The following is a 25,784-nucleotide window of genomic DNA, read 5'->3' on the forward strand; positions in this document are numbered from 1 at the left end:
TTCAACATATTGTTGATTAGCAAATAAGATAGATTTTGAGACAGAGTAAATCCTGTAAACCTTAAATGAGTGTAGTGCAATTTTCCTTAAATCATGATTTACTGTCAGCATTGAATACTGTTGGAGTAACTTCTATCAGTTGCCTGTATTAAATTATTTGGTGCAGAGGAACTACATGATCCAATCTAATATTAACAGTATGCAATTTTTTTTTAAAAAGCTACTACAGAAAAGGCAAGCCATAGAATCATAGAATGATGCAGTACAAAAGGCTATCTGGTCATTGTGCCGATGCCAGCTCCAAATGAAAGCTATTTGATTAATCCCACTACCCTGCTCTTCCCCCAAAGTTAAATTTAAATTCCTGAAATTAACATAGAGACCCAGATATATACAGTTAAGTGGAGATAAGGTAGCTGCTAATTACAGCTATTCATTTTTAACAAGGAAAATGATCTAGTTTCGAAGTTTTATAGAAAGGATTTGTGGAATAAGTTAAAGCTTTCAGGTCACATATAGCCATGTGAAAATATAGGCACGATAAGAAAACAGAGGTGAATATGTGGAGTATATGAATGCAATTGCAGAGTTATAGTTGTCAAACCAAGTGCTGCATGAAAAAAATTGTTACTACAGTTGCAATAAAGGGCCAGCACTCAAATGTTCTTCTTTCATTGATGAAACTAAATATGATAGCATTCAACTGGTGCATTAAGTCAAGATTCAAAATAGAACCAGGAAGAAAATCAAGAGTTTGGAATGCACCCCTTATCAAAAGGTTTTAGCTTGAATTAATTTGATTTGTACTACAGGCATCCATCAGCACTGAGGGGCAGAACTACCATTCAAATATGGGAGTTATTAACTCAGCATCATCTGGCACATTTCATGTCAAGTCATCAGAATGAAAAAAACTGTCAGAATCAAGTGGCACCATTGGTCTCGTGTATCTGTGGTATATAGTTTGGGAGGGAAGCTGAGCAATATAAATTTCCATTGAATCTTCAAAAAAAATGAAATATAGTATCCCTCTAACATAAAATGGAAGCAGAAATTGTAGGTTCTAAAACTCCAGACAATTACATTTTTAACAATGTGATTTGCACCATCTATTCAGAGAACCTGAATTTCACAAGATGATTGTCAGATCCTTACAGAACCATAACGCAGTGGATTCCCAATTTGTTTATTTATTGGGTAAATTGATCCAATTCAAATCAGTTATTTATTTATCTTGATTCAGTTTGAATGACATGCATCTTATGAATGACTCTGCTTCTCTAACCTAGAAATCTCTTTCCCAAGTCTGTCCCTGCCTCTCCCTCAAGGTGTTGTCAATTGTCTCTTTCCACACTGAGTTTACTACAGCATTTATCCAGCCAGTACCTTGGTCAATGTTGTAAACAGGTTTGATCCCTGGTCAGTGCTCAATTAAATTTTAGCTGGGGTGGCGGGTGACTGTAAACGAGTGCTACAGTTAGGCCTTCACTTCAGTTAGGGAGGGCAAAGTCACTGGTGATTCCTGAGGCTGCCCCTCTTGGCAGCAGATGCTGCTGAAAGTTTGCATGCATGGAAGACAAGTGAAGAAGCATCACAGAAAGGCCTGAGAGCAAGATACAGTTTTCAAAGGGAACAAAGCAATGTCCTTTCCACTAACTGGAGAGAGAGGAAATATAAAGCTCATGAAGAGCTTAGCAATTAATGGGTGATAAAAATAACTTGCTTGAATATTCAAAGCAGAATGACCAAATGGAATACATCCAAATTGATGCACTGTGGCTGAAATTTTGAATTAATTAAAAACAGTACTAGAAAACAGCTGATACACTAAACTTTAGTTAGGCTATATTAAATGTCGCTGGCTAAAGAAAGAAAAATAAGTCTTTTACAAAGAAAAAAAATCAATTCTAAAGAGCAAATAGATTCCTACTTAAAAAGTTAAGACAGGTTATGGCTAATAAATTTTGTCAATTTTGCAGTTGCCAGTATTTGGGCACTAACACGTTCACTTTGAAAGCAGTAGTTAATACTCTTCCTGAAGGACCGGTGACTGAAATAAAAGGTCTTGAGACTGGAGAAAGCAGCAAGTTAGCCATTCAAGAAAAAAATAATTTGTTGCAGCTTTAATTGGATTGGATAATTGTAACCAGTTCAGTCAGTGCTCAAGGTTCAGATTTTGGATGCCTAGTTTCTGATGCCTATGAGAAGTCAAAATATCCAAGTTTACAGGCAAGTTCTAAGAGAAAGCAAGATTTAAATAAAAATAAAATTCACACGATCTGCAGATAGCTTGCAATGGGGCAGATGATCACAAATTAAATTGAGCATTCAAATATTATAATGAAACACATTATGGGAACAGGAATTATGATCACGTTCCTTATAATAATGCAGAAAAAAATCTAGCCATAGTTCAAATGTAGCTTCACAATGCACAACATCTGAAAACAAAAAAAAATGGTTAAACAGACCCACAAGTCAGGCAGAATAAAAGTAAGTCAATAATAGAACACATTCAAGTATTAATAACACTAGGAACATTGTGCCCAGCTACATACCAGCAACAACAAAAAAAATGACCTTGCACACCCCTGTGCTCAAAGAGTTTGGGAAAATTAATTACTCCAGGTTTTACACTCAGCTGTTAGGACAGGCTGAAGAAGCTTACTAGGAAAATGTTAACAAAACAATGGAGAAGGCTATGATCTAAGTTTGTAAAATTAACAGAAACGAAGTGGCATTTTGTGTAAAGCCAGCTTAACGTAACCAGAGGAGATGATCTGCTAAAGAAAACATTGCTAAAGTGAATAACTTTATATTTGGATTCAACATAGAGCAGAGTGCCACCTAGTGTAGTGATCTTGGCTTAACTAGAGTATTCAAAAAGGGAATTGGATCAATCTCGAAAAGGGAAGAGAAGACACTGACTTGGAAAGAAATCAACACAAATATGGTCAGCCCTTCGGGTGAGGCACGAAACCAAAGCCCAATTTGCTTGTTCTAGTGATTTGTGTGGAAACTAAAGATATGATAGCACTACTTGAAGTGAATCGGAAAGTCTTCCTGCAGACGCTAACAAAAAGCTGATTTAAATGGTCATTCAGAGCTGTTACTAGGTCTAGCTGTGCTCAAAACATCTGCAACATTTTTCTACATTACAGTCACTGCATCTCAAATAATAAACTACAAATAAAGTGTTTTGAGAGATGTTATAAAACAGGCTTTGAATGCAAGATTCACTAAATTATACAATCAAGTTCTAAAACAGATCCTAATCGAAATAGATTGGATGACCTTTTCCCATTCCTACATTCAAATGCATTTCGCTTATCAAGTATACCATAATGTTTTCTTTCAACCAAAGATTCAATGCCAGACCTGCATTCTAGAAACAGGTGCAAAGGCAGCTCTGAAAGAGTTACACTCATTCTATCACACTCACTCTACCTGTACCATATTCATAAGATATTCAAGCTTTCAACTGAACAGGAACTACCAACAATTCTGCCAAAATATGCTTCAATGTAGCAGGAAACTTTGAACTTTGAGAGTCTCAAATTAGTATCCAAGCTTTTCTAAAATAACATTCAGGCACTTAAAACATTGTACATTCACAACCGATGATCAACTTTACACCCAGTTAATTGAAAAAGTGAACTATCTCAATAGCATAGTCAGCAAAGACACCACATAATAGAACAGCATGCCATATAAGCCAAACATTAGGTGATCACAGGTAGCAAGTGGACAGTTATATTTGAGCTTAGCAGTCCTGGACTGTTGAGGAAAGATAAAAAGTCAGGATTCCTCCAATCATATCAAAAAGGTGCTTATAGATTACTGGAGAAAAATGCAATTAGGTTTGTCTTCAATTTCCTCCTTAGCCTGCTGAAACCACCTAGGCTCACACAAAAGAACATCCACCTGGACAAAGATAGTGGCAGGGAGTAGGGTGTGGGCATTTCTGTCCCTGAAGCTGTACCCTGGTACGAATTCAGTGGAGAAAATTGCAGGGAGGGATGTGGGGTGGGAGGGAAAAGGGGAATGGCTCTGCAAGTACTCCGTGCTAAATTGGTGATGAATTTGAGGGAAGTAGTAATTGCATAATAACGTCTTCAATTTAGAGCTGAAAAAGTAGCAAAGCAGTAAACTGCAAATTAAATTGTATCACGTTAGAGCAACAACTGCATGACATGCATAGGGAGTGCAATTTCATGTGTCTGAGTCGCTGATTTTAGACATATTGCAATGGGGAGGAACTATGCCAAAGATCAAGTGTCGCTCCACAGGACAGAAACACAAGTGAAGTCTTACTCCTCAACTGCTCTTGAACATATCTAGCGACCAGCTCAGCGTGGCTCCAGTGAACCTGGATACTACCAAGACCTTGCTGGCTAAGAACATACATGACCAAGATCAGAGGCACCAAAATTATTTTCGACTTTCACTTTTATCTTCCCTATTACTTCTCCAGCCTCTTAAAAGTTCCCTTTATCTATTTGTAAATGGCAGTCAAAGGGCATTTGTTCACAAACTTTCGTGAGTGTGATGGGGCTGCATTCTTACAAATGAACATGAGCAGAGTCAGAAGCTTGAGGAAATCACATACACAAATCCGTCAGAACAGTTGTACAACTGGAGCTGAGAATATTTACTCCTAGGAGATTAAAATTCCATTTTTCGTAAAGAAAACATAATCCATGCTAGGATTTTCCGTCCACTCAAACTTGGCAGCATTCACATCCAAAACTAACCATTGCCCAGCTTCTTAAATCAGGACTTTGAAATTTGTATTTTCATGTTAATGTGGTAAACTAACTTCAAGCAGCCACATGAAAATAATGATGTCACAAATCAGCTTCTTCCAATCAGTCATCTTTTTCTACCTATCTTGAAACCCGATATTGTTCCTACTATTGTCACTTGTCGGAATCCATCTTTTCAAATAAAGCTAGTTTAGCTAATGGAGGCACACATTTGAAATAAATCTGGTAAATTAGGAAGGCTGTGGGTTCAAGTTCCACTCCAGGAATTGAGCACAAAAAACTAGACTGACACCCTAGTGCAGGACTGATTGAGTATTCTGTGCAGTACTGAGGCCCTGTCTACTCTGTCAGGTGGACATAAAATATACCATGACATTGTTTCAAAAAAGAGCAGGCAAGTTATCCCCAGTGTCCTGCCAATATTTATTCTTCAATCAAAATCACAAACAACACATCTGGTCACTATATTGCTATTTGTCAGAGCTTGCTCTGAGCAATTTGCTCGTCACTTTTCCTACGTCACAGCAGTGACTATACCATAGGTCCTTCATTAGCTGGAAAGCACTTTGGAACATCTTGAGATATGAAAGATGCTATATAAATGCATGCCATTCTTTTCACAATAGTTCATACAGGCTCTTATTGCAGCTAAAAATGGTAGGGAATGTGGAGAAACATTACACCTTTAAGCATTCGAGGGGGGGAAAAAAATGAGTTTAATCACTAAAGGATTCAGCTCACTTCCCGTATCAACCAATGATGGCTCAAAAATGCATAACATAATTATCTGATGAACAGAATTCTGCTTACCATATCTACAAGTGCAAACATGTAGGCACCAGAATGGATGGATGAATGTGTACATTAGCTTGCCATATCTATAATTTGCATTTCGAAACTATATTTTCATATCAAGAGTTAAGTGCAATGTCTGATACTTTAAATTACATCAAATTTAACATTAATTAGCATATTAATAAATCCTATATTTATTCAGAGAATATTAGTATAAAAGTTCAATTTTTTGACCAAAAGTTGTTGTAACCATTGTTTTGTTGCATTACATTCAGTAACTGAACCACTGCTTTGCAACAAGTAGAGATTGACGCCTTTTAAGGAAACTATTGAATTGTTTTGAAGATCTGCCACTATGTCTTTCCACGTATCATTGCACTATACTTACCCTGTAAATTGATATCAGGGAAAAATAACATTAAGGGGATTTATTGAATATAAAATATTAAATGATTTAGAAAAGATAAACTCAGATTACTTGAGAATTATAGAATGGTTACAGCATAGGAGTCTACCATTTGACCCACTGTGTCCATAATGCCTCTCCGAGAACTCAGCTAGTCCCACTCCTTGGCCCTCTCCCAGTGAAAATTCTCTCTCTTCAGGTGATTATTCAATTATCTTTTGAAAGCTATGATTAAATCTGTCTCCAACACACTCTCAGGCAGTGCATCCCAGATCCTAACCACTTACTGAGTAAAAGAGCTTTCCATGTCAACACTGTTTGTTCACCAATCACCCCACCTTAAAATTGGTGTCCTCTGTTTCACGACCCCTCCATCAATGGGAACACTTTCTCTCAATCTACTCTGTCTAGACGCCTCATGATTTTGAATACATCTATCAAATCTCCATTCAGCCTTCTCCAAGGAGAACAACCCCAGCTCCTCCAGTATATCCACTTAAGTGGATCCTTCATTCCTGGGAATCTTTTCTGCACCCTCTGTAATGTCTTCACCTCCTTAAGTGCTGCAGAGATTGAAGCCTTTTAAGTGCTACACCCAGAAATGCGCACACATTTAGGGTCAGCATAACTTCCTGGCTTTTGTACTGTATGCAGCTATTTATGAAGCCCAGGATCCCATATGCCTTTTCAACTACTTTCTCAACCTGTTCTGCCACCTTCCCAGGCCTCTGCTCCTTCACCCTATTCGTTCATGGGATTTGGGCATCACTGGCTAGGCTAGCATTTAATGCCCTAATTGCCCTTGTTCAAGGTGGCATTTTAAGAGTCAACCACATTGCTGTGGGTATGTGGGAGTCACATGTAGGCCAGATCAGGTAAGGATGGCAGATTGCACCAGATTGTCCCCAGAGCATTACCCTGGGTCTCTGGAATACCAGCCCAGTGACAATACCACTATGCCACCACCTCTCCTAACTTTTCCTACCAAAATGTATCACTTCACACTTCTCAGTATTAAATTTCATCTTCCATTTGTCTACCAATTTCACCAGCCCCATCCAAATTAAATTAGGACAGTAAAGCCATAAATCCTATAGGAACTTCTTGCAATTCAGCAAAAAAAATTAACCCACCACTATGAAAGGAAATTTGCTTTACACCACAGAATAAATTAAAATTGACATTTTGTTGAATTATGAATGGAAAGCTACTTTTGTAGCAATACATTGTTTGATAGATACTTTCACTGAAAACTTCTGCTTCAAATACAACTTTTATGACCAATAGAAAGGGTTAAAACCAGACAGCTTCATTGCTTCAGTGCAAATAATACTATATCATAGAAAACCACAAGCACAAGGAATGTAAAGGATAAAAAAAGACTAGATGGCATGCTGAAACTAACTCAACCTAATACTCAACTGAGTTTTGAATATCCCTAAATCTACATGTCTACCTTCCCTGTGTGGAAGATGATGCTAGATTATCACCATTGGAAGTTGCTATTATAACTATCAGATTTAAATTTATTTCTCACATTTTAATGTGTAGACTTAAAATCTGTTAGGATAGTAGAACTAAAGAGTAATATTGGGAACTTTTTAAATTAAATAATTTAATATTTTACATATTTCATATTCCCTCCTTAATCACCTTCTCTCTGGGTGGCAAAGGTTAAATTTTTCTCATTTTTCCTCAGAGATCAGACCATTAAACTTGGAATCATCCTTGTCATTTTTATTTTTCTATTGCATCTCCACAATATACAAAAGCGTGCTAATTGCAACTTTACTCCAGCTATGGTTAATCTGTACAATGTGCAGCCTCAGCCAACATATATCCCAACAAACTTTATCCCTCCAGAATTTTCTTCACTACATTATTTAGACATCGACAAGTCCGCTATTACTCCTAAAGAACTGTGTGCCTCCCTAAATTAATTCATTTCATGCTTGACATAAAAGTATAATTTTAAAAATCTATTTGCAGCTTAGATCTGTTGACAATACACTCACCATTGGTTATGAGTTCAAGCTTCACACTAGGACACTGCAACCTAAATGAGCACTTTAGTGCAATACTGAAGGAGTGCTTTTATCAAAGGTACTGCCCTGTGGACAAGCCATTAAAGGCAAGCCCATCCACTTGCTCGGGTGGCTGCTAAAGATCCCATGACGCTATTCAAAGATGCTCCTCCAGTGTCCTGGCCAATTCCCTCAATCAATAGTAATATTTTAACTTGTCATTCCCCCGACTGTTCTTTGGAAGGTCTTGCTGTCCAGAATATGATGCTGTGTTCACCTGCATAGCAACGTTGATTGTACTTCAAACTATTATGACACAATAAGGCAGGATAACAGACTAAAATAAATCCAATAGTTTGTTTTTAAGAATACTAAATTTGGAATTAATTGTGTTTATCACAATCACGACTGTCTTAAAATTCTGATCCCTTTAAATTTGGGGCAAAAAATAAATAATGTAAATTCCAACACAAACTAGTTTTTGTTTAAACAAATCCTAATATACCTCTTGCTATGAACATTCCGGCCACATGCCTCACCCCACAGTTCTAACCGAAAGCATGATAGAAAATCCTGGAACTCCCTTGCTACGGCACTGTGGGTGTGCCTACACCACATGGACTGCAGTGGTTCAGGAAGGCAGCTCGCCACCACCTTTTCAAGGGCAACTAAGGATGGGCAATAAATGCTGGGCCAGCCAGCGAAGCCCACATCTAGTGAATGAATAAAAAATAAGCTGCACATAAATAAACCACAATGCCAAAGACCTGGAATGTTTGAGAGATCAGAATGGTCTTGCCAGATGTGCTTCTCTTTGATAAGCGCAGTGCAGTACTGTAATGCACAATCTAGAAGCTTGGCAAAATGCTGGGAATACTTATCAATATGGAAAGAGATCAGGCGAGATTGAGTTTTATTCCTTTGCCACCAGAGCTATTACGTCAGATTCAAACCACTGGTTTGAAAATTAAATGTTAATACATATGAAGTTTTTTTTAAAAAAAGTCTGCTTTCAAATGTATGAAACAAATGCAAGAAGAAAATATTCAAATACATGACAATAAGTGATCATGCTGATGGGTGAGTCAATGACATCTAAATTGAAATGTAAACTAAGACTATAGGAACGAAACAGAGACCAGTCATTTGTGAAAACATTTAATCAAACTTTGTATAAAGCATTACTATATTTTTTTTAAAACCCAATTTTTTCCCCTAAATCCAATACTAGGACAATGAGACTTTTGGTATGATTTCAAGAAGATTTTGCAATATAGGTCTAAATATTCTTCTGCTTCAGCATAAGTGTACTGATAAGCAGTACAAAACCTCAAAAACAGTGCATTGCTGCTTCCTATTTCAAAAGTTTTCACTGGTATCTACAAGTCATCGTGTGAGGCAATAGAAACAGCAGGGTTATGCATAAAGCCAATTAGGGATTGTGCATTTAAGAGCATGTAGAAATAACTCAATGGTGGCAGTTGGTAAAACACACCCAAGGCATTGGATACTTGTCACATTCAGCGCAGTTTCAGATTGCATTGGTGGTTGTGCTGAGACATTTTTCCCAAGTCCTATTCTTAAAGCAGCTAAGCAAACCATACTCTGAACTTTGGAACTAGCATATTGGTTGTCAGGAAATATTCACTGCAACAGACTGCATTTGTGTAACATGGTTTTTCAGGCAGCGCTGATACTTTTAAAACATAATAGGTTATTGTATTAAAATCAGTCAAGTTATTGGAGGTACAAAACTTTTCCAAGCTTACTCTATGACTTTTCAGTGGCAACAATTCGAGTTCAAAAAGAAATCGCGAGGTAACTTATCACTTACAAGGGTTTGAAAATGCTTCAGTGTACAGAGAACCTAAAATTTGCTTTCTTTTAAAAATGGTCTTTAAAAAATAATCAGATAAGTGTGTTTTAAAGAGACATTGGGATGGAACATAAAGGAAGTTCGTCTAACGAGAAATAAAATAATCTATCGATTAAAACTATGTTACCTGCAACAGGCATTTTTAACAGTAATTTGGTCAGTGACACCCATGAATGAAAAGAAACATAATCTTTGCTTTGCACCAGGTATGAGATGAATGTGGAGTTGCAGAGACACAGGTGTAGAATGGCCAGTATTGCTGATGTGGGTCAAAGGTGTTGAGGAAAGACAAAGCCACAGTCTCATCACTTATAACAGCTGTTTTTTCTTTCGTTGTGGGCGTTGGTGACAAGGCCAGCTTTTTTTTGCCTATCTTTCTAGGCCACTGTAAACGATAGTTAAGGGTCAACCACATCACTGTGGGTCTGGAATCACATGTAAGTCAGACCAGATAAGGATGACAGATTTTCTTCCCTAAAGGGGATTAGTGAACCAGATGGGTTCTAACAACAATCAATGATAGCTTCATAGTCACCATTATTGCGCTTTTCAATTTCAGACTTAATTAATTGAGTTTAAATTCCACCTGTGGCCTCTGGATTACTGCTCCAGTGATATTACCACAACACCATCGTCTCCCTTATATTTATACAACACCTTTAACATAATGAAATGCCCCAAGGCACTTCACGGGAACATTATTAAACCAAGTATGACACCGAGTCACAAAGGAGGTATTAGGTCAGATGACCAAATGTTTGGTCAAAGAGATAGGCTTTATTGTCTCAAAGGAGAGCGGTAGGAGGGAATTCAAAATCTTAGGGCCTAGGCAATTGAAGTCACAGCTGCCAAAGATGGAGCACTTATGATTGGGAATGCACAAGAAGCCAGAATTACAGGAGTTCTGATATCTCAGAGATTGTGGGTTGGAGATTACATTGATGGGGAGGGGTAAGGCCATAGTGGGATTTGAAAACAAGGTGGGAATTTTAAAGTCAAGTTGTTGCTTGATCGGGATCCCATGTAGGTCAGCAAGCACAAGAATGGGACTTGCTGCAAGTTAAGACACGAGCAGCAAAGTCTTGGATAACAAGTTTACAGAAGCTGGATTGTGGGAGACCAGCCAAGAGTGCATTACAAACGAAACGAGGCATGGATGAGCAGATTATCTGAAATGGGGCAAAGTCAAACTATGAGGTGGAAGAATGTGGTCTAAGAGATAGTACGAATATGAACATATGAATTAGCAGCAGCAGTAGGCCACTCGAGCCTGCTCTGCCATTCAATAAGATCATGGCTGATCTGAATGTAACCTCAACCACACATTCCTGCCTACCCCCAACCCCCTTTTTAATCAATAATCTAGCTAGCTCTGTCTTAAAAATATTCAAAGACTCTGCTTCCACCACCTTTTGAGGGAGAGAGTTCCAAAGACACTCAAAACTCAGAAAAAATTTCTCATCTGTCTTAAATGAACTACCCCTTATATTCAAAAAGTAACCCCTAGTTCTAGATTCTCCCACATGAGGAAACATCCTCTCCACATCCACCCTGTAAAGACCCCTCAGGATCCTAAAGATTTTGATTAAGTCACCTCTTACTCTTCTAAATTCCAGCGGATACAAACCTAACTTGTCCAGCTGTTCCTCATAGGACAACCCCTCATTTCTGGTATTAGTCTAGTAAACCTTCTCTGAACTGCCTCTAACACGTTTACATCTTTCATTAAATAAGTAGACCAGTACTGCACAATATTTCAGATGTGGTCTCACCAATGCCCTGTACAACTGAAGCGTAACCTCCCTACTAATGTAATCAATTGCCCTCACAATAAATGATAACATTCTATCAGCTTTCCTAATTACCTGCTGTACCTGCATACTAACCTTATGTAATTCATGCATCAGGACACTCTGAATCTGAGCTCTGCAATCTCTCACCATTTTTTATTTTTCCTGCCAAAATGAACAATTTCACATTTGCCCACATTATACTCCATTTGCCAGATCTTTGCCCATTCACTTAAACTATGTCACTTTGCAGCTTCCTTGCGTCCTCTTCACAATGTGCTTTCCTACCTTTCCTTGTGTCGTCAGCAAGTTTAGCAGCCATTCCTTCAGTCCCTTCATCCAAGTCATTTATATAAATTGTAAAAAGTTGAGGTGCCAGCACTGATTCCTGTGGAACACTACCTGTCAACCAGAAGATGACCCATTTATGCCAACTCTCTGCTTCCTGTTAACTAGCCAATCTTCTACCTATGCCAATATGTTACCCCCTACACCATGACCTACACCATGAACTTTTATTTTCTGCAATAACCTTTGATGTGGCACTTTATCAAATACCTTCTGGAAATCTAGGTACTGTACATCCACCAGTTCCCATTTATCCACAGCATGTCATTCCTTCAAAGAATTCTAATAAATCGGTTAAACATGACTTCCCTTTTACAAAACCATGTTGACTCTGCCTGATTGCCTTGAATTTTTCTAAGCACCCTACTATAACATCTTTAATAATAACTTCTAACATTTTCCCTAAGACAGATGTTAGGCTAACTGGCCTACAATTTCCTGCTTTCTGTCTCCCTACCTTTTTGAATAAAGGGGTTATATTTGCTATTTTCCAATCTAATGGAACCTTCTCCAAATCTAGGGCATTTTGGAAAATTAAAACCAGTGCATCAACCATCTCACCAGCCACTTCTTTCTAAACCTTAGGGTGAAGTCCATCCAGACCTGGGAATTTGTCAGCCCGCAGCCTCAACAATTTGTTCAATACCATTTCTCTGGTGATTGTAATTTTCCCAAGCTCCTCCCTCCCTTCCATTTCCTGATTTACAGCTATTTCCAGGATATTACTTGTGCCCTCTATAGTGAAAACCAAAGCAAAATACTGGTTTAATTCATCCTTACTTTCCATTATCAATGCCCCAGATACACACTCTATAGGACCAACACTCACTTTGTTAAATCTTTTCTTATTTAAATATCTATAGAAAGTCTTACTATCCATCTTTATATTACTAGCTAGCTTTCTCTCAAACTCTAATTTTTCCCTCCTTATTAATCTTTTTGCCATTTTTTGCTGTTCTTTATATTCTTTCCAATCTTCTGACCTACCACCCGTCTTTGTGTAATTATATGCTTTTTATTTAAGTTTGATACTGTCTTTAACTCTTTTAGTTAATCATGGATGGTGGGCCCTCCCTTGGAATTTTTCTTTCTCATTGGAATGTATATATTCTGCATATTCTGAAATATCCCTTTAAATTTGTCACTGAAATTCTTTTGGCATATCCCTTAACCTCATTTGCCAGTTCACTTTAGCTAGTTCTGCTTTCATGCCCTCATAATTGCCCTTATTTAAGTTTAAAATACTAGCCTTGGATGCCCTCATTTCTCCCCCAAAATGAATGTAAAATTCAATCATTTTATGATCGCTGCTACCTAGGGGTGCCTTCACCAGGAGGTTATCAATTAATCCTATCTCATTGCACAATACCAGTTCTAGTATAGCCTGCCCTCTGGTTGGCTCCAGAATGTGTTCTAAGAAACTATCTCAAAAACATATGAACTCATCTACGCTACCTTTGCCCATCTGTTTTTTCCAGTCTACCCGCACATTAAAATTATCTATGATTACTGCTGTACCTTTCTGGGAAGCTCTTAGTTCTTCTTTTATACTCTGTCCTACGGTGCAGGTACAATTAGGGGGCCTGTACACCACTCCAAGGGCGAATGCATGCCTTTATCATTCCTCATCTCAACTCAAACTGCTTCTACATCCTGGTTGCCTGAACTTGGGTCATCCCTCTCTAATATGCTAATATCATCATTAATTAACAGAGCCATCCCTTCACTTTTTCTTAACTTCCTGTCCTTCCTAAACGACACATACCCTTCAATATTCAGGTCTCAATCTGTGTTGTCCTGTAGCCATGTCTCTGTAATGGCTATCAGATCATACTTATTTATTTCAATTTGTGCTATCAATTCATCAGTTTTGTTTCGAATGCTATGTGCGCTTAGATACAGAGCCTTTAGTTTTTGTCCTTTTATTATTTTTTATGGCATCTAGCCTTATCTGATTTACTGTTAGATTTGTACTCTCTGTCCCTTCCTGTCACAGTCTGTTTATCATTTCCTGTTAATACCTGTCTCTCTTGCCTGATCTCCACTCTTTGGTTTACCACATCTTCCTAAATTTGATTCCTTGCCCCCACTATTCAGTGAGGTCAGAAGTTCATCTCAGGATTGTGGGACACCAAGGTTGCAACAGATTGTCTTAATCTCAGACTGCTACCAGGAAGAGGGACGGAGCCTGTATTTAGGGAACAGAACTTGGAGTGGGGTGCAAAAACAATTGCTTCAGACTTACAATTATTTAACTGGAGGAAATTTCTGCTCATCCAGTAATGTACATAGAATGTCATTTGTGATTTTGACCAGTGTAGCCTTCGTAATGTGGGTGATTCAGTTGCCAGTTTTGAAGACCCTTGAACAAGCATTCATTGGACCACAGTCATGAAGCAACGATGGGGTTTAGATAGAAAGGGAAGGTTGGAGATCGTTAATATGTTGAGTGCAGATTTCTTGAAGAAGAAAAGATAAAAAGTTTGAAGGAAACATGAACAGGTGCTGAAGATACGGTTTAGCATGAAGCGGAGGACATGGTGTGCAGTCAGGAGCTGGGACAGGAAGGGAGTTGAAGGAGCAAACAGCAGGCTTCTCGGTCAGATGGAAAAAATTGGGTGCGTGAAGGCTAAGCTCTTTTTTTTAAAAAAAAATTCATTAATGGGAAGTGGCTTCACTAGCTGAGCCAGCATTTACTGCCCATCCCTAGTTGCCCTTGAGGTGGTGGTAAGATGCTTTCTTGAACCGCTGCAATCCATATGATGTAGGTACACCTCCAGTGCTATTAGGAAGGGAGCTCCAGGATTTTGACCCAGCAACAGGGAAGCGATATATTTCCAAGTCAGGATGGTGAGTGACTTGGAGGGGAACTTCCAGGTGTTGGTGTTCCCATCTGTCTGCCGCCCTTGACCTTCTAGATGGTAGTTGTCCAGTGTTTGGAAGGTGCTGTCTAAGCAGCCTTGGTGAGTTCCTGCAGTGCATCTTGTAGATGGTACACACTGCTGCTGCTGTGTGGTGGTGGAGGGAGTGAATGTTTGTGGATGTGGTGCCAATCAAGCAGACTGCTCTGTCCTGGATGGTGTCAAGCTTCTTGAGTGTTGTGGGAGTTGCACTCATCCAGGCAAGTCATCACACTCCTGACTTGTGCCCTGAAGATGGTGGCCACGCTTTGGGGAGTCAGGAGGCGAGTTACTCATCGCAGGATTCCTAGCATCTGGCCTGCTCTTCTAGCCACAGTATTTATATGGCTAGTCCAGTTCAGTTTCTGGTCAATGGTGATCCCCAGGATGTTGATAGTGGGGGATGGCAATGCCATTGAACATCAAGGGTCGATGGTTGGATTCTCTCTTGTTGGAGATGGTCATTGCCTGGCACTTGTGTGGCATGAATGTTACTTGCCACTTGTCAGCCCAAGCCTGGGTATTGTCCAGGTCTTGCTGCTTTTGGAATGGGCTGCTCAATGGAGGAAAAGCTGGAAGTTTGCAGGGTAGAAAAAAAGGAGTCAAGAACAAGTCACAAAAAGCAGCATTTATGGACGGTTTCAATTTTGAATACAAAAATGTTCACTTAACTTCATAGCACAAAAAGGATATAAGCAATATTGAAGGCATAAATATAACCACAGGCAAACAGTATAGTTTAATATAAAGGCAAAAAAACTGCAGATGCTGGAAATCCAAAACAAAAATAAAAATACCTGGAAAAACTCAGCAGGGCTGGCAGCATCTGCAGAGAGGAACACAGTTAACGTTTCGAGTCCGTATGACTCTACAGTATAGTTTAATACCGTTTCAAGCATAGCTGCAGTGTCTTCACCTATCCTGTTAATTGGAACATTTAATCCAGAATATTAAATGTATTCAAATAATCTATCTTGAGATTTGGATGCTGAAAGTGATCTCCATTTCAATTACTTTTCTTCAAGCTTGCCTAAAACATTAGTGCCAAGCTGCATGTTATTTAAAAAAATAAAATCTCAAGCAACATGAGTTGATTCACAATAATTGCCATGCTGAACAATTCACAATGCATAATGTAATAACTTTTTATACTTTAACAGCCATTAACATGCAGCAACTAAACACATTTTGGATACTCAGGCTGCAATTATATTTTGCCATAATTCAGATACATTACTCACCTGATGTTGGGCAGGCACTTGTTGCAATGTGGCCTTAGGTGAAGAATGCTGTGACTGTACCCATGGCTGATGTTGATGAGATGTAGGAGAAGTTTGATGATGCACTGTTGGGTGCTGTTTCACAGGTGGACAAGTTGGCAACTGAGGCTGAAAAGGCTGATTTGGGTGCTGCTGACCAGACATTAGACGTTCCTGCATCACCTGATCGGCATGATTCCCACTGGGACCCAGTGCACTGACTGGTCTTGGAAGGCTGCCAATATCCCTTGGTACAGAAGGGCTCATGTATTGTTGTGTCTGCATGCTTCTGGGACCAATGCTCCTCTGTCCAAGTCCCATGGCACCCGGGGACTGATGTGGCTGTTGAGGCAGGGGCATGCTTGAATAGCTTCCAACCTCCAGCTGCATTCCAGCACTGCCAGGCCTAACCTGTGGTGGAGGGGTGCCTGCTGGGTTACTCATAGCTTTCATAGGTGACATTGGAGGTGGAGAAGCATAAGTTCCCTGAGACTGTGTGGGGTGCATAGTTTGTGCATTAATTTGGTTAAGTGGGCCACCCGGATGTATAGGCTGCTGGTGCATTAGTCCTTGGCTGGTGCCAGCTGGGAATCCCACAGTATTTGGATAGCGGGGTATTGACTGGTTCACAGATGGGTTATTATTAAGGCCTAGGTTTTGATTTATCCCTGTATTACTGTTAACTAATCCCTGATTAATGTTACTATAAGGATATTGCGAATACTGCCCTGAGCTACTTACAGATTGTGAAGGTACTGCTTGGCTACGTGAACTAAAGTTTAAATTTTGTTGCCTGCTACTGGCTTGTTGAGAAGGATTAGGAGAAAATCTAGGACTGTGAGCAATGGAATCTCCATGGAGAGAATTGGGGGGAGGGGGGTGGGGATGGTACTGCTGGGTTGGAGTGTGACGTAAGGAAGGGCCCATGTTGGGGGTTTGCTGAGGCATGTGAGATAAGTGGCCTGGTCCTGAAGTCCCCATGAAAGGATTGCCTTGACTGAGGGCCTCTTGACTCTGAGTGAATTGGTTCACCCTCTGTTGCTGTGGCTGGTTGTGCTGTTGCAATGAGTAATCACTACGTGTCAGGTAATTCCCCATCTGTTGCAAATGCTGAGCATGCCCTTGCCCTTGAGGTGGTGGCTGTGGTTGCTGCTGTTGCTGGAAGGTAGGTCGGGTCTGGTCTGGCACCTGGACAGCACGCGGTCCCCACATGGAGCTGCTGTCTACAAATTGCTGTCCACATCTTTCATTCTGCATAGTAGGGTACACTCCCATCTGAGCACCACTGTGAGGGACTGGTGGAACTGAGGGATTGTGGTACTGTGAGTGAGGTGATGCCAGGCCATTCCCAGGAGTATTACCAATCATTCGATTAGGCTGATCTACCAGATGTATTTTCTGTTGTTCAAACGGACCAAAATGATCATAATGAGCCAGCTTAGTTTGCGTCTGCGTGGGTGGGGGATGATGGAGGGGAGACTGCATGGAGCCAAATCCTTGATCCATGGGTAGTTGTTGCCCAAGAGCATTCACTGGATTCTCGGAAAAACCGCATTCTCCAAGGCCTTCAAGCCCTTCACTGAAAATGTTCCCATCATCACCAAACAAACTCAGCATACCAGGATCTGCCATCTTCCTTGTGCTCACAGCTCTCCTAGTGGCACAAAAAGTGAACTATTCTGTGCTTCACCTCACCGCTTCCCTTCGATGTGTACGTCCTCAAAGCCTTAAATCCTATGACTAATCTCCTGCATGTCACTCCACATTTCCTTAATTCTTTTGGACAATTCAGTGTCAGGCAAAGTCTGGATAGAGGTCCTAGGGAGAAAATGAAAATAAATAAAATTGAGGACAAATGGAATGAATGTAACACACACAAAGACAATCAATAAGATCACATTAAAATGTTCCCTTCCCTCTATATTGACTGCCACAAAGAGGTGCTCAGCTTTCTAGGAAGTTAAAAAAGTTAAAACTGTAAGATATAGAAACATATTCTCAGTCTTTTGCTTAGTTTGTACCAAGAGTATCCTACACAATATATTATTCATAACCAGTGCAAGCACTAACCTGACCCTTTAATTCATTCTTCATTACACTCCTCAATTCTACATTCCTGGTTGCAAAAGAACAAAAGAACACAAACTGCAGCCACAGCAGCTGCCAACACACCAGGCAAGCAGCTGTATGAATACAGCAGAGCACTCCATCTGCTATAGTAAGGCCGAGTATATGTACCAACCTCTTCCACTGCGTTCCTAACCTCATTTCTAAAAGCAACATAATCAGATATTCAAGCAGAATTACTGTACATAGATGACAAAATTCAACTACAGTGCACAGAGGTGTTTTATAGAAAATAGTTCACAGAACTAGTATGCCTTAAACAGTAGCAAAGGCTGGTAAATGCAAAGCTCACAACAGAAAGTAAAACTCTAACCTTTATGTTAATTGTACACAAGGTATTGATTGAGTTACATCCTTAGATCAATCTTTAGATTTATTGATAATTGAACAGGCATTTTTCCAAACTCAACTGCTGCTAACACTGCAATTAGATTCACAATATTACTGATAACTTTATAGTACAAATCTTTATAGTACAGATTCATAATATAATTGATATAACTTTAAGCTATTGTCCAACAAGTGTACAGAAATCAGTCTTTTCACCCTTCCATCCACTTGCCAGAAATGAATGAGTAGCCAAAACAATGGATTTACATATTCCAGGCCACATTTTCGAAATGATCTGACAAAGGAAGCACAGCCACAGGGTTCATCACTCACCCTGAGGCAAACAGATTACCAGTGATGTAACAAGCTCCATTTGTGACTAAGTGCGTATTCCAGCTGGAGTGTCTGGCAGATTATTCTTTCACCATTCAGACAAAGCTAAACAGCAGGATGACCATTTAGTAGGGCATCCCAACCTCCAAAAAGTTAGAACTATCGCAACAGTACCCACAAAACATTACAAGGGGAAAAGATCGAAGGACATTGCGATCTGATTACTCCTTTTATCTTTGTTTTACAGAGACATTCTAAATCTCATCAGGACCAAGTAGTACCTCTAGTTCAATGAATCTGAAATGGACATCATTTCTTGGGCAAGAGTTAAATGTTTTCTATCCACCCAGCCCACCCACTTATGTTTCCCTTTCTAATCAGTAAGCATAAAAAAACAGAATATTTATCAACCAAAACTATTTTACCACTAGTTTGAACAAAGAGCATCAGCATCTCTCAGTTTGACACTCTACATTACTCAACACCATTTCAGGGCATCATGGTCAGCTATGACATTCACAAGTACAATTACACAGCATGAAGCAAAGCAGCTTCAGAGCCATCTGCTCCTACTGACCTATTTTTTTATTGAAGTGCAATGATCCTTAATCACTTGCACTGGAGGGAAGGGATGTTTTCACATAGAAAAGCGTACAAATTTAGAAACAACACATTTTTCTGCAAGCTCTCCTGTCTAAAAAGGATGGAGAAGAAACAACTAAAAGCAAAGCCTCATTTTACCTTTTTCTTTATACTAAGCAAATAATCTGAACACAACATATCACAGCAAACTGTGTGTTATCCAGCACTCTATCAACTGGAATTCACTAATGACCAGAATTTCTGACTCAATGTTTTTTTAAAAAGGCTTTCGGTGTTCAGATAATGCAAGCTTAAATAAAAAAAACTAGTAACAGTAGATTGGAAATCTGCAAAAGTTGTTCTTAGGCTTTTCATTGAAATCATTCAATTATTGAGTCAGTTTTAGTTATTGTGTCTGAAGATATACCGCATCTCGTCTTGGGTCCAGAGTAGTGTAACTCCCTGTTAACTGACATTTTTGACTAACCAGCACCACCCATTCCCCAAGTGAGCTGGTAAAAAAGAACTTACTGTATTTTACTATCTCAGTCTAATACAAAGTGGACAGATGAAAGGGTGAAGGGAAGGTAATTTCCCTACCAATATCCTTGTGACAATACTGCATCAAGTGATCTCCAAACAATTACATCTGCTTTTAAAGCAGAGACTAAATTAACAGAAGATGAAGGGGTGGGACCCAATGGCTACATGCTGAGGAACAGGAAAAAATATAACCACAGATTAGTATTAATGTACATTTTCCTTCATAGTTCATCCAGTCACTGATTTAACAAATCCGGTCATTTCTTTCACTATTTTGTACTAAAAAGATTTCAAGAAGCTTGAACCAGCGCATCAATGTGAATGGGTTGTTTAATTACTGATTGTCCCCATAATGCCAAAGGGCCCCATACTCAAATAGGCTTTCCTCACAGTCACTATTACATTCCTTTTCCTTCCCTCTCCAGCCACTGACTACAGCCGAAAATAATTTATCTGTTCCTCTTTCGTAGCACAGCATAGTGTGAGAGATTGGGGGCAACTTATCCATCATGAATAAACTGCAGTACAAAGACAGGCTGAGTGCCACAGGATATAAATGGGCAAAGGTCACAACAGTAAGCCAGAGAGTTTTGCACGGGGCTCTAGCTGTTACACATATGCATAGCTGCCTCTTTCTGTCAATACTATACTGCAATTAATCAAGAACATTAATTATATATAATCTACTTCAAAACTAAATTGAATACAAGGATGTTGCCTAGGCCAGAAATTACACTTATACGCTAAAAGTACTGGCCTGCTTCTGGAATTTGTACAGCTGCATTCTATTCAACACCCTCAACCCCTCCTCCTATTACTCATACTACCATAGGCCTCAGTTTCCATCATAAGGAAACCTATTCAACAACCCCAGAAACAAGGGCTCTTATGGAAACCTAAATCCTTGCCCAATTTCTACTTTTAACTTGAACCCAACAAGTTACTGTAAAATATAAAAAGGTGTTCTAAAAAAAGTACAACATTTGCTCATTCACAATACATAACATACCCACCTACCATAAAAAATTCCCTTGAAACTATCTCACTAAAATCAATGAGGATTACTTTGTGTGCTTTAAAATAATGAGATAAAACATCAGTACCCCTTACAAACTATGGAAATATTCAGGAGTTACTGAATTGTCAATTTAAAAGTCAGTTATATCACTTAACCAATTCTTTTCATTTTTAGTCTGAGCATTTCACAAGTTTCAAGCTCAAGTGGAACACCAAAAATAATTTTAATTGCCATAACGCAATTCAAGAAAGAATATTATACCAGATTACAACACAAACACAGTTTGTGCTATGTTCACAACTGACTGACATAAAGAAAGAACTTGCATTTATATAGGCGTTAGAAGCCAATTTCTGACTGCATTGCAAGATCACTGCATGGTGCAATGTTTGTTATATCCTGAATTCAATTTCTAACACAGGCCTTGTAAAGATTACATTTATGGGTAGAATAGCTTGAACTAAGTGTGCTTCCATGATTTATACGTAGAGTTGCCCAGATTCAGGTCAAACAGGACAAGTTAAATTACCAGTTCGACGCATGCAGCCTCCATTCTGCATTTACATTAGACACGTATCACTCTGATAAACTTTTAATATGCACACATTTGACCCAGGCCAATTTAGGGGTCAAGGGTGAACATATTTAAACTCAAATAAACTAAGTAACCTATTTATATACAACTAGCCATTACAACTAAGTTGCAAATAATCCTCAAATATGAAAGAAATTCATGCAAAAACTAGTATGTATATAAACTTCTACTTGGCTGAGCTTTCCTACTACCAAATTCTCTACAAAAGATGGGGAAGTGTTGATACCTGAGTCACTTAGATATAACAACATAAAGAAAAGCCGATAGTAAGTTCTATGTAAATGGATACATATGACCATAAGTTTCAACTAAAGTTCCAGGTTATTTCCTGTCAATGAACGTTAGATCCTTCCCCTCTTCTTTCATAGTGATAGGATCATACATCCTTTCATCAGCTAGGTATGTTACATAGTCAGGGGGAGAAAAGTCATGTCAGATATCTGAATTCATACCTATGTCCCTACGTTTTCTTTCTTCGCAATCACTACATCATCACCACAGCCCCCACCCAACATCCCATAAGCCAATTCAGGAAACATATCATAAGGAAAAGCAAAATACTGCAGATGCTGGAAATCTGAAATAAAAACAAAATGCTGGAAAAACTCAGCAGGTCTGGCAGCATCTGTGGAGAGGGAAAGAGTTAACATATTGAGTCAGTATGACTGTTCTTATATCATATGGAAATTGAGCAAGGTCCAGAGTATTAACTATCCAAAATCTTTGTGGTGTTACTCTAGTTTTCTAAAAACGTGCTTTTAACAGCTTCATAAAGTCTGTGAGACATTAATCCTCACTAGCACAGGCCATTTCTCTGAGAAAAATAAAACTTACTAACATTCATTCTGAGTTGATGGCCCTACATCAAGTCAGACTCTTCTGCGTGATGGTTAATAACATCTCTAGTTACCTAACTAACAACCCTAGCTCTCTATTAAGCTCCCCAAGGGAAAACTCACTGCCCCACAGTTACCTGGTTGTAATGTCAATGCTTTTTCAAAAATGTGCATAAGTGTCATCCTCCAATCGTCTGAAATTTCCCTAGTTCTCTCAATTACTCAAAACTTTTACTAGGGCATCACTAATAATCAATTTCCTTCAAATTGCCCTTAAAATTAGCCTGCACCATTTCACTTGATATGCGAGCAATCCATGAGTTTTACTTTTACCTACTACACAAGGGCAAGACTCAACAGTTAAAAATAGGTGCCAAATGTGTGTTCAACTGATCTCTCGTGCCGTAGTAAGCATCCATAATTTTACTTGAGTCACCCAGCAATGGTCCATCTAATTAACAGAATTATCTTGGCCATGTTCTATTAACAGTTCAAGATTGATTTTAGTTTTTCTAATATATTTTTCTGTTCAGAAGTCTCAAAATGCCTTTTTTGAGCCAAAGTCAATGAAGGTGTCATTTTCAGCTTACCTTATCAAAGTGAACCAGATAATGTTAACAACACATGTCAGTGTTCAGGTAATGGTGGGACTGTGAGAATAATGTATTCGTGGTAAGCTTGACATTTTTTTTAAATGAGGAAAGGTAGAGGAAGCACAAGAGAATCTAAAAGCGAGTTTAAAATTGAGAAACTATACTGCTTCTTATAAATATGCACACCCAAAAAACCTACCTAACTGGAAATCACAAAATACAATTAAAATCTTGAGAAGCATTTTTGGTAAATGGGATGACAAACCTACATTTAAACATGGAAAGTTATAACATTAATTCTTTAAGGGAGCTTATAAAACTGTGGCAGATGAGTTCAACACAAGGAAGTGCAAGGTCACCCACACTAGACTCAACAAAAAAATAGATCATTGTACTTCCTAAATGGTGGGAAGCTAGAAATTGGAAGAGCAGAAGTCACTAAAAATTAATGGGCAGATAACAAAAGAAATTTAAAAGGTAAATGCTATGTTGTTAGTCTTCATCTCAAAGGAGCTGGAAGTTTTGCTAGTTATATAAAGCTCTGGTTAGATAACATTTGGGATCCTGCATCCAGCTCGAGGTATTGCACCTAAAGGAGAATATAATGGCCTTGGAGCTGGTGCAATGTAGTTTCATCAGAAAGGTAGCGGTGCTAAAAAAGTTAAATTGAGGACAGGTGCCTTGGGTATAGAAGAATAAGATATGATCTAATTAAGGTTTATGAGATAATTAAAGGATTTTATAAAGGTAGAGAGAAAATATTTCCTCTGGTGGACGAATCCAGAAAAATGGGCGTAACCCTAAAATTAGAGCTCAGCTGCTCCGAAGTTATGTCAGGAAGCACTTCTTCATGTAAAGGTTAATGGAAATCTGGAATTCTCCTACCAAAAAAGCTGTTAAGGCTAATCCAATGAAAGTTTCAAACTGAAATAAGACTTTTGTTAGGCTAGGGTATTAAGGGATATGGGAACAAGACAAGTAAAAGCTGTTAAAAGACTGATCAGTTATTATCTAATTGAATGGCAGAACAGGCCTGTAAGGCTGAATGGCCAACTTATGTTCTTTTGAAAGTGAAATGAATGCAGGTATATAAGAGGGAATTATTAGGTGATAACTCAGCAGCTAGTCAAATTATACAACGCTGCATGCTCTCCTTTCCTTACCACTCAGGTTTTCTGAAGTACTCATCACAACAGGTACAGACTGCACCAGCTGATCATCAGCTCCAAGCTCCTCCAGATACCCAGCTACAACTCCAGTTACTAGATTTGCTGTAAACCTGAGAAAGCCAGCCAAAAATGTTGCCCCAAAACCAATTACCATCTTCCAGATACCAAGGTGAGAACTAAAGAACTCATACACTCAAGCTCAGCAATCACACAATGTAGTCAAGCTGTAAACATTAAATTCAAGTGAGCCTGTTTGTTTAAATGGATACCTCACCACTTCAGGAATTTGCTTAAACAGGCAGACTCTAAGCTGCGTTTAAAAATCAGCAGCCATTGCAATCAGCATTGGGAGCTTAATGACCAGATAACTGGAGGCCCATAGTTGGTATTGAGGGAACATTTTAGGCAGTGTCTCTCTCAGGTTCTGTGTTCTCACAGGTTCTGTGGCTGGAGTTGCAGATTGCTACAAGAAGCTGTGATCAGGTAGAATCAACTGGCCAGCTTTGGTTCACCAACTGATCCTGCTGGCAGAAAAACCATGCTTAAACAAAAATGCTAACAGCCTCACCCCAACAGTTTTCAAGTATTGCACAATTTTAAGGATAATGGAAACACTGTAATTCCTTATGCTCTGTTTTAATCTATATTTTACAAACTAATAGCTATTATCACTAAAAGCATGTTATTTATCCAAAGAGCAACAAGTGCATCATAGAGCCCAAGAGTACATTTTTCTCCTCCAATTGCTGCTTCTTTCTCCCTCACCCAACACACCTTTACTGTCAATCAATTCACCACTGATTGTACTGCTTCTATGGCCAGTGTGAATACGTATAAGTTTCCATATTAGTTTGCCATCCTTTTCATTTGAAAAAAATAATTGCAGTCTAACTTAGTGTATATTTCCTATGCAGATTCAAGTATACACTGCAACAGTTCTGCATTACAAAGCAGTGTTCCCTCATACACTAATAGATTATGCAAACACAACAACTTGCATTTAACATAGCACTATAACGAAGAAAAATGTTCCAAGGCACTTCATACTAATTATTAAAAAAGGTATTGAGAAAGGTAATTAAAAGCTTGGTCAAAAATATGGGTCTTAAAGGAGTAAGAATTAAAGATAATGAGAGGTGCAGGGAGGGAATTCCATAACATAGCACCCAGGTGACCAAAGAACAGCCGTCAATGCTTGGGAAAGGAAGATGCACAAGAGGTCATAATCAGTATAACTGAAAGTATGGGCTTTTAGGGGGAGGTTTAGGGGTGGTGAAGTTTACAAAGATAAGGAGCAATGAAACCATGAGTGATTTAGACAGGAGGATGGGAACTTTAAAATCACAGACTTAGGATCAGGGCAAGTTCTTTTGTCTAAGATGTCTTTAAAAAAGCATACTGCATTAAGAAGTTGAAGGTATTAAAAAAGTTCAATTTAAGATAAAAATTATTTTGTCTGCAAGATAAAAGCTTAGATCAAGGTTTAAGTACTTT

General features: G+C 38.8%; 1 protein-coding gene across 3 annotated transcripts in view; it reads right to left on the reverse strand.

Annotated features, from left to right (window-relative positions):
- Positions 1–25,784, reverse strand: part of chd7 (chromodomain helicase DNA binding protein 7) — a 273,969-nt gene that overhangs the window by 228,170 nt on the left and 20,015 nt on the right. For all 3 annotated transcript variants that reach the window (XM_041189422.1, XM_041189420.1, XM_041189421.1), the window contains exon 2: positions 16,147–17,982. In XM_041189422.1, the coding sequence (XP_041045356.1) occupies positions 16,147–17,796 (1,650 nt within the window). In that variant the 5' untranslated portion in view covers positions 17,797–17,982. The remainder of the gene's footprint in view (positions 1–16,146; positions 17,983–25,784) is intronic.

Source organism: Carcharodon carcharias, chromosome 6 (genome assembly GCF_017639515.1).
Source record: "Carcharodon carcharias isolate sCarCar2 chromosome 6, sCarCar2.pri, whole genome shotgun sequence".
Lineage (NCBI taxonomy): Eukaryota > Metazoa > Chordata > Chondrichthyes > Lamniformes > Lamnidae > Carcharodon > Carcharodon carcharias.